Raw genomic sequence first — 10212 nt, 5'->3', positions numbered from 1 at the left:
GTGGTGAGGATAAGTTTATGACTTTTAATGATTTCTAAGGATCTCGAGGAGATTGAGTTCTCAAAGAGACCGAGTAGGGCAAGATACTCGAGTAGGAATCACCTATGTAAGTGTGAAGTGTGGCCGATTCAAATTACACACTTATGAATCCAAAGTGGTGGCCAAGGCCGCAAAGGACACAAAATGTGAGAACGGATGAGGTTGAGGTGTTTAAGTGTTAACACTATTGTCTCGGTGCACGCCGTGGGGGACTAGTTCAAAGCATCGCGCTACTACGCCGCCTGTGTATCCGATGGCGTTGACTATGGAAGGTTCAAAGCTAAAAGCTACCTATCCTTATGCTTACATACCTCTCGAGGGTTGAGCTTGTGTCTGCATGCATTTGCATTTGGTCATTTCCACTCATGTGGGGGATTGTTGGAATCTATGACCGGTCAATGAACTTTGTCCAATTATAATTTCAACGAGATATTTAATTTTGTGAAATTAAATAATATAGTGTCGATCTACGTTCGGAGTAGATGACCGTGGTATATTTATTTTCTCAAATCCGATTCCCGGTGAATGAGAAATAATGGATTAAAGTTGTGCAAAATTACAAACTTAATGAGCTATGAGAGAAGCTTAGGGAATAATTAAGAGAGTTAATTATCTCACATTGGAAGTTACAACCTTATTAAACTAGTATTTAATAAGAAGGATTATTATATGTAATAATTATAGTGGACTAAGATGGGCTGTAAGAGCCCACACGCGCGCGCCGCCCGCCCCGCTGCGAGCCGCGAGCCTCGAGCCTCGAGCCCGCGCCCGTGCTCGTGCCCATGCCCGTGTCCTTGTCCTTGGACTTGGACTTGGATCTTGGCAATTGGTCTTTGGGTGGTCTTTGGGTTGTTCTTTGGGCCTGGTCGTGGGCTTGGTGCTTGGGCCTAGTTGCGGGCTTGGCCTAAGTCTAGTTGGTCTAGTTCTTTTTAGACCACCACCGTTTCCACGTCAGCGAGCCAAGCGGGATGCCACCTCGTCAGTATGACGCGATAAGCCAACGTGGCTGATACGTGATAGTCCATGTCGTGAACGAATCTAGATGCTTCTAGACTCAGCCTCTCTAGCTCTGAGCGTGTAACGGCTCGTAACGCCCGAACGTTACAGCTTGTAACCGACGACCGTTACGGTCTGGCATTGATGACAGCCATCAAGGCTGCGTTGACCCCTACAGTGGACTGAGCCTATAAATAGGCTAGCCATTCTAGCATTCTCTACACAGAAAACTAGAATCCACTTTGCATCATACACTCTCTCCTCCCTCTGCATTGTTCTTCTGTCGAAGCTCTGCCCTCTCCTCCATCCAGTTCGCCGGAGCTCTGTTGATAGCGGTGCTGCTTCACCAGAGACGCAGCCGTTTTATCTTTGGGGACGAAACGCCAATCCGAAGAGCACTACCGGGGCGTATCTCGTCTTGCGGAAAGAGGCCTCCTCGACTCGGCTATTTCCTTTTCAGTTTATTTGTTTCGAATTTTCTTTGTAATTTCGATTCAGTTATCTCTTTGTATTCCTTCTTGTAAGTCCAGAAACCAACACATGTTTCCACTTTGCATTTTAGAATTATTACTCACAAGAATCTATTCCTTTACACATATTATTAATCAACTAATTTTTCAATATTGCAGCTTATTATTTGTACGAGTTCATTTCATAGTTTTATTGTTTTATTGATTAATTTCTTAATGTCTATGTTGCTTTTAATAATAACCTCGGAGCTCTCAAATGGTTTATGAATGATTATGGGCATTAAAATATGATCAAAGATGTTTAGAAACGAGCCTCCGATCTCTATTTATAGTTGAGAAAAGATTGGGCTTCAAAATGTAAGAATGAAATGCGTCGAAAATCCCATTTTTGGATGAAATCGGCGGAATGTAGGGCTGGTAATATGCGAAGTTGGCGGGTCGCCGCCCTTGTTCTAGTAGTGTCTCGGACTCTCTCCAACGGATCGCCGGATTGGTCGTATGCGAAGTCGGCAGGTCATGGGATTTGCTCGAAATATGCATTGCTCTGGCAAATCCAAATTTTGTAATACTACTTTTTAATTTTTAATTTTTAATTTTTAATTTTTTTTACCTCTTTTAACGCTCTTTTTCTTTCAAAAATTGACAAATTTATTAGACAATCAATTGATAGGAATATAGACAAAAGCATACTGAATTGATAATCAATCATAACAAGTCAATTCTAGCTAGTCCCTAAAATATGTGTTAGAATAATTTTAAGTTATGAAATCACTGCCTTGGAGTTCTTTTTTTAGTTATTCATCTTAAGCTTGTATCTATTTTCTTAGGCATTCGCAATGGTGCGGACGTTGCAACGGACAATGCATCGTCCGCGCTGCAGCATCGCGGACGATGGGTTAACCATCGTCCGCGCCCGATACATCATCCACGGACGATGCGTGGAGGATACCCCATCGTCCGTCGCATCGTCCGCCACTGTGGACAACGCGGACGATGGGTCGGACGATGCTCACCCATTTTGTTATTTTTTTTGAATTTTTTTGAAATTTTTTTCTTATTTAAACACTATAATTCTCTACCATTTCACACACTCCAATTTCACATCTCTCCAATTTCTCTTCAATTATTCTCTCTCATCGTCTCAAAAATAAATCCCGACGACTACGATTTAAGTACATCGGATGGCTGCAGATCGGCCTTGACTCGAGCCTTGTTCGATGCCGTTAATGAAGCCAAGGCGGAATGCTTGGCACAAATACAGCGGGAGCAGGCGGCGGCGGCAGTGGCGCGGGTCCCTCGCCCGATACGACGTCGGACGTATGTCCCCCGCGAGCACGACGTAGCGCACGAACGTTTGTTCACAGATTATTTTGCCGAGAATCCAAGGTGGGGCCCGAATGTTTTTCACCGATGTTTTAGAATGAGCCGAGATCTTTTTCTCCGCATTATGCACACATTGGAGGGACGTGATGAATACTTCCAGTATCGGGAAGACGGGATCGGCAGACCCGGACTTACGCCGTTACAGAAGTGCACGGTTGCGATCCGCCAGTTGGACTACGGCACAATAGCGGATATGTTCGACGAGTACCTTCACGTCGGGGATACAACTGGCCACGAATGTCTCAAGAAATTTTGTAAGTTAGTTGTGGAGGCTTTTGGCGACATATATTTGCAACGCCCGACTGCTGATGATTGCCAGAGCCTGATGCGGATGCACGAGACGGTGCACGGCTTCCCTGGGATGCTAGGGAGCATCGACTGTATGCACTGGCAGTGGAAGAACTGCCCGACGGCGTGGAGAGGCCAAATTACTAGCGGCTACAAGGGCAGCCACCCGACGATGATCCTAGAAGCCGTCGCTGACCACCGCCTCTGGATCTGGCATGCCTACTTTGGTGTAGCCGGGTCGAACAACAACATCAACGTCCTCAACTCGTCCACCCTATTCGCCGATCAGTGCAGGGGTCGCGGTCCGGCCATCCAGTTCACTGCCAACGGCCTCTCACATCATATGGGGTACTACTTGGCTGATGGCATATACCCAAGGTGACCTGTTTTTTTTAAGACGATCAGCTGCCCAATTGGTGAGAGGAGAGTCTTGTTTGCGGCAAAGCAGAAGTGCGTGCGGAAGGATGTGGAGCGGGCTTTTGGGTGCTCCAATCGCGGTGGGCAATCATGAAAGGTCCGGCGCGTTTCTGGTACAAGGAAGTCATCGCCGACGTCATGTATGCATGTATCATCATGCATAACATGATAGTCGAATAAGAACGTGGACATGTCACCGATTGGGTGGATGATGAAGCCGGATCTAGCTCCAGCACGGCGACCTCGCCTGTCACTCGAGGATTACCGATGGGCTTCGGTGCAGTTCTACAGCGACGTCAGGCCTCAATGCGCAACCAACAAGACCATACTCAGCTCATGACCGACATGATTGAAGAAGTTTGGAACCGCAACCGCCGCCGTTGAGAAATTGTAGTTTTTTATTATTTCGTATTGTAATGTTTGAATTTTAATGAAATGAAGTTGTTTTTTCAAATTTTGAAGTATTTAAATATTCAAAAATAGATAAAATGCTTAGGGCGTCGCTTAAGGCGGGCTATAATCCGCCTCATTACAGGTGGATGAGAGGAAGATAAAATGCTGATGTGGCAATGCATAGGGCGTCGCTTAGAACGTCCCACTGTAGATGCCCTTAGTTATTATTTGGTTATAGTAATAAAAAATTCAAAAATAATAGTATTAGTCTAGATAGTGTGGGAAATCCGAACTTCAGTATTTAGACCTCGTTTGATGCTATAGTTGGAGTTTATTTTCTATATTCCGATATTACGATTAGATTAATAGTGCTAATTTAGACATTTTATTTTATTTATTTAATTTAGACATTTTATTTTTATATATTTTTATATTCTAATATTACGATTAAATTAATAGTGCTAATTTAGACATTTTATTTTATTTTATATTTTGTTTTTTGTTGTCGTCTTGTTCCTAAATAGACCATATGGTTTTAAAATGACTTAACATGTCCAGTAGGCAACTGTTGGAGTAATTTGTTCCAGATATCTAAACTTTATGTCGCCAAAAGAATAATAAAATTAATGGTACTAGTATAATTGAATAACTCGAGAATAGAATCACAATTTCTCTACAAATTTATTACAGCTCGCAAAGCTTAAGCCGAGCCTAACTTTTGATTAAAAAACAAAAGAGACACCTCAAAAGCATATAAATCTTCCAATAAATCTAAAAACAACTAAAAATACCATTCGATAATTAATTCTAGAAAAATCAGATGATCAAATTATGTAAATAATGAAGTTGTACGTACATGATTTTGCATTCATTAAATTTAATAGTACTACAAAAATCGTGCACGTATATGGAGAATCTTTAAAAAGAATTACAGTACTAGTATATATTATAAGAAACTTTATAAGTATTTAATTTTAACTTAGAAAAAAGAGGGTAGTTAAGCTAAAATAATGAGCAGCCGCCTAGTCCATGATCACTGTGGTGAATGTCAGCTTCATACTTTCAATCATTATATCCCCTTTTATATTCTTAAACTTTTTAATATTTTCTTTTCTTTTTCAGTTCCAGCTGTGCTTCAATTGTGAAAGGCCTTCATGCAATATAATCATCAAAAAGAAGTTTGGAGATTTGTAACTTTATTCTATTTCAGGTGCATTCATTTATCAAGAATATATGGAGTACTATAATAAATTCTTATAAATTACTGTATAGTAAAAATAGGGTGAAAATATGTTCATTTTTTTGTTTGTGGTTAAAAAAATAAACCTACTAGTACTAAATTCAAATTGATTCTACATGTTCAATTAAAATCATATGAAAATTAGTACTTTTATTAAAAAAATTTGGCAATATGCCTCGTCAGTACACGATAAACATCATCACATCTAACTTGATATGCCATACTTTAGAGTTTAGATGATATGGTGAATATTCCTGCATCACAATCTTCTACTACCTTTTATTAAATTCGGTTAATGTTTTATGTGTGTCCGATCAATATATAGTATATTTATTAAAATATATATATATATATATATATATAATTGGTTATTAAAACCAAAAATTTGTTAAATCTCTTTAAATTGTAGTGTAATTTATGCTTTGATTTCAAGATTAAATTTATTAAGGAAGTTGTAAAATGTCTTCTTGTCCTCCAGTCCAACAAAACTGACCAACATATCGTGGGCCTAGATAAATTCAAAAATCCAAGTCATGGGACGTAACAAAATAGTATTCTATCCTCATTTAATAAAATAGCAACTGCATTAGATAATACTCTCTCCGTCCGTGAATAGGAGTTTCATTTTTCTATTTTAGTCCGTCTGCAAATAAGAGTTTCGGTTCATTTTTACCATAAATGGTAACAGGGACCCACCTTCCACTAATTCATACCATTCATATTTCATTTAAAATTAATATTTCATATATAAGTGGAGCTCTTATTTCACTAACTTTTTTTCATTCATTTTTCTTAACATTTCTTAAATTCTGTGCCGTCAACAAATGAGACTCTTAATGATGAATGGAGGGAGCAGTAGATACGGATTACTCCTACTATTTTATATATCCGACAACTTTAGGAAAGAACATATTAACAAAAGAAGATGTGAAACATAATAAAGGGCATAAACATAGATATGTTCTTCGCTTTTTGAGTTTTATCATATTTAAATAGATAGATACTATAGCGTAGGAGAATGTTCGAATTGTATTAATTGCGATCACATATATCCACATATTTTGGACATACGTCAGTGTGGAAGTAGCTTAGAATAAATTCAATTTGAATATTAAAGGACAACCTTTGGTTTGCAATTGCAACATACATATATAATTGTACGGAAAATGCATATATATGTGTCTTTAGTTGAGAAGGTGTGAAACAAACAAAATGGAATATAGAAAAAAAGATGATAAGTAGTGGAAGCAGCATCGCTTATCTCTCTCTCTCTCGAAATTAGGAAAAGGAGAGAAGCTTTCTGCAGGTGCTACTATGATTTTTCCAATAAAATAAATGTGATTCTTGCTGGATGGATTTAAATCCCCAAACAATCATTTTATGACTTGGGTTCTTATTCTTCAATCATAATGACACAAATATATATATATGGAAGACAAATTATAAGTGAGCTATCTATATCTATATTTACCAAGGGTAGGATCATTTTATATTCGACCATCAAAATATATACTACTATATAGTTTAAAAATTACTACTATTCTAATTGAAGGGCTAAAAATCTATTAATTAATCAAACCTCTATTAATTACAATATTAAATTGAAGTGCTAAATCTATTAAATCCTCTTTTTCAATATTTATTTTTCAGTATCATACTAGTTCAACTTCTATGATACTGGAAAATAAATGTAATATCTGAAACACTATCTTCTACATATATTTGAAAGAAATTAATCCAACTTTCAAAAGCATACAACACGATAAATTCTTTACCAAGTGTCCAAAAGAAATGGACAAATAGTAATGTTTCCCGATTCGAATAGGTTTGTTTGCTCATAATTGACAAGGTTAGTGGAGTAGTAATTATCATTTGATCGTAGCCACCTAATTACAGGTGAATTAAGTCTATGTAAATAAGCAACAATATAAAATGGCAATATCTTTAGGTAAGAATAGTTCATAAATATACTGAAAAAAGGCACACAATATTTAAAGATTCTTAATGTGATAACAACTAAACATACTAGCTCACACTTCTTAGGATATTAATAGATCAAACAAATACCTAATACAATAAACTACAAACGTCTACCTGGTTGCATAATACTCCATCTAATAATTATCATTATTTTAAGTTAGGCTTATATGAACACTCTTGATCTCCTCCTCCATACAGAACTCGAAAATCATGGCAAGAAATCAAATCTTGGAAGCCTTGATTGTCTTCAAGATATCCTGGGAATAGCTTTGCAAACTAGTGGTTGCTTCATTTCCATGGACAATTTCAGACATTCCGATAAATCCACTCCACCACTAGGACAAGCAGTCCACTTGAACTTATGAAGCAAGTGGGCTAGCCAGAGTTGGACCGTGGCAAGGCCCATTGACTTACCGGGGCACACCCTCCTCCCGGACCCGAATGGTGCAAGCCTGAGATCGGATCCCATGATGGCAACGTCATCCTCCAGGAACCTCTCAGGCCTGAACCTTTCGGGCTCAGGCCATACTCCCTCGTCGTGAGTGATGGCCCACATGTTGACCATGGCGGTCGTGCCTGCGGGCACAAAGTGGGGGCCCACTTGGGTGTCGTGGATGGCGAGGCGGGCCCATGAGAGGAGGGGGCCCGGGGGGTGCAACCTAAGGGTCTCCTTCACTATGGCTTGGATGTAAGGTAGGTTTGGGAGGTCGGAATCAGCCACCGTTGTGTTGAGCCCAATTGCATTGTCTATCTCATTTTGTGCCTTGGCTTGAATTTCAGGATGAAGAATCATTCTTGCAAGAATCCATTCTAATAGGATTGCCACAGTATCAGTCCCTCTAAAGATCATTTCCTGAGGATAAAAACATATATATCCCATGTAAATATAGGGAAAACAACATTTGACACAAGAAATTAGACCAAGAGAGAAAAATAAAGATCAATGTTGCCATCACCAGGCACAAACAAACATCCTAAAGTTATACTATATGCAGATTCGATTATGCATATCCACAAAGATAGAAAAAAAACAAGCATAATAATATATACTCATTATACCTTTTCAAATAAAATCATCCAAAACAAATCTTAATAAAAAAAGTAAAAAAATTATTGCTTGTGTCACACTTTTTTTCTGGTATAACAAACACATATCATACATGTGTTAAACGATTATTCGTTTAATACTATTAACAAAGTATGAGACGAAACATTATTCTTAAAACAATAACGTCCTAAAATATTCTTTGATAGGTGGCATTATTCTTGTGGTTAAAATTATACAAGTTCACCACACATCCATCATGAAACTGAAATAAACCATGAAAGTAGGCACATGCAAGAAGCCATTCAAATTAGGTAACGCATGCATTAATCATTCAATTCTTTCGTACTAATTAAAAATAATTACTCAAATATGAAAAAAATTAAATTTTAAAAAATAATTACCCAAAGAACTGCAATCATGTCCGAATCAGATAGTTTGGTCTCCTTCTCCAAATCAAGCAAAACATCAACAAAATCATCATCATCATCATCACCCCCAAATCCCACTTGATTAGCCCTTTTAACCCTATGCTTCTCCACAATTTTTCCGACAAAAACATTAACCTTTTCGACCAACCGAAAACTCCTCTTTCTGATCCTCTGCCAATCAAAAAGCCCCACGTATGCAAAATGATCACTCCAATTAAACACACTAAGCAACTCATACCCTTCCCTAACCAAACCCTCCAACTCCAACCCTTCCCCATTCTCTCCAAAATCATACCTTTTCCCAAACACACTCATCATCACATTATTCAAAGAAGCCAAGTGCAAAACCCTCCTCACTCTCACCTCCCCCTCTCTCTCCATCTCCGCCGCCGCCTCAGCCGCCACCCAGCCTGCTAACTCCCCCCTCACGCGCCCGAGGCGGGCCACCCGCCTCGGGCCAAAGAGGTGCGCTGCGGAGATCCTCCGCAGGCTCCTCCAGTAGTCCCCGTAGGGGGCGAACCCCATGGCCCGGTCGAACATGAGCAGCCGGGCCGACTCCTTGACGGGCCGGTCCGCGAAGGCCGAGCTGCAGAGGATCTGCTTGGCGGTGTCGCGGTCGCTGGAGATGACGAAGCGCGTGAGGCCGACGGAGAAGGCCATCAGGGGTTTGGATTTGAAGGTGTTGGAGAGGCGGGCGAGGGCGCGGTGGGTGAGGGGGTGGGTGAAGGAGAGGGCGAGGCCGAGGAGGGGGAGGCCCGATGGGCCGGGAATGGAGGAGGTGGGCCGGGATTGGGCCCGGTATAGGGCCCATGCGAGGCCGCCTGGGGTGAGCCAGAGGCCGAAGACGGCGGCGAAGAGGAGGAAGAAGAGGGAGAGTGTTGTTGATGGAGTGAAGAGGAAAGTGTAGTCTAGCCACATTTTTTTGGGTTTTGATGTGTGAGAAAAGAGAGGGGGGAAATGTAAAGAGGGAAGAGTGTGATGCAACGATATTTATACAAGTTGGGTTGGGGTTAATGCTTGCTTAATTTATGTTGTTTATTTTTGCATAAAACCATGGTTAATTGGTTGGTTGTGTGGTCACATTTATTCCTTATTACATGCATGCTTCACCTATAATAATGATTTACTACTACAAATTTAGTTTGTGTTACGTCCACTACCACGTGTGTGACTATCATTGTATGTCTTGGTTGATTTTCAGATTTTTATTTTTAATGTGTAAGATTTTATTTAATTAAATTGTGATCCGTGTACTTACTACAAGTTCAGAGCCATTTTACCTATCAATTCGAATCAAACTGGAAAATTTAAATATATTTTGACCCCTATAAATAAAATGAGTATTGCTCTACAGTCTACTGAATAGAGTCAATATACTATGGACCTTATTGGGTTTGATTAAATAGGTGACTAATTTTGTACGGAGGCGGCGCGCAATACGGATTTTTCATTTGATATTTTATTTTACTAAGTAATTGTATTTATTGTTATACTGGAATTATTCGAATGACACCATAAATATTGCAATAA

General features: G+C 39.6%; 1 protein-coding gene across 1 annotated transcript; it reads right to left on the bottom strand.

The window, feature by feature from the left end:
- Positions 1 to 7169: 7169 nt before the first annotated feature.
- On the bottom strand, positions 7170 to 9653 carry LOC125187050 (cytochrome P450 78A5-like). Its single transcript, XM_048083561.2, has 2 exons — positions 8656 to 9653; positions 7170 to 8059 (listed from the first exon to the last, which is right to left on the bottom strand). Exons 1-2 carry the CDS (start codon positions 9598 to 9600, stop codon positions 7454 to 7456), a joined length of 1551 nt encoding a protein of 516 aa, XP_047939518.1. The 5' UTR covers positions 9601 to 9653; the 3' UTR covers positions 7170 to 7453.
- Between the last annotated feature and the right edge of the window lie 559 nt (positions 9654 to 10212).

Source organism: Salvia hispanica, chromosome 5 (assembly GCF_029641045.1).
Source record: "Salvia hispanica isolate PSC_SH4W2 chromosome 5, Shi_PSC_v1, whole genome shotgun sequence".
Classification (NCBI taxonomy): Eukaryota; Viridiplantae; Streptophyta; class Magnoliopsida; order Lamiales; family Lamiaceae; genus Salvia; species Salvia hispanica.
This window is presented reverse-complemented; position numbering and strand designations above follow the sequence as displayed.

Coding starts and splice junctions, on each gene's coding strand:
- LOC125187050 (XM_048083561.2), bottom strand. CDS start 9,600: ATGTGGCTAGACTACACTTTCCTCTTCACTCCATCAACAACACTCTCC. Junction 8,060..8,655: donor ACATGATTGCAGTTCTTTGG/GTAATTATTTTT, acceptor TTTTATCCTCAG/GAAATGATCTTTAGAGGGAC.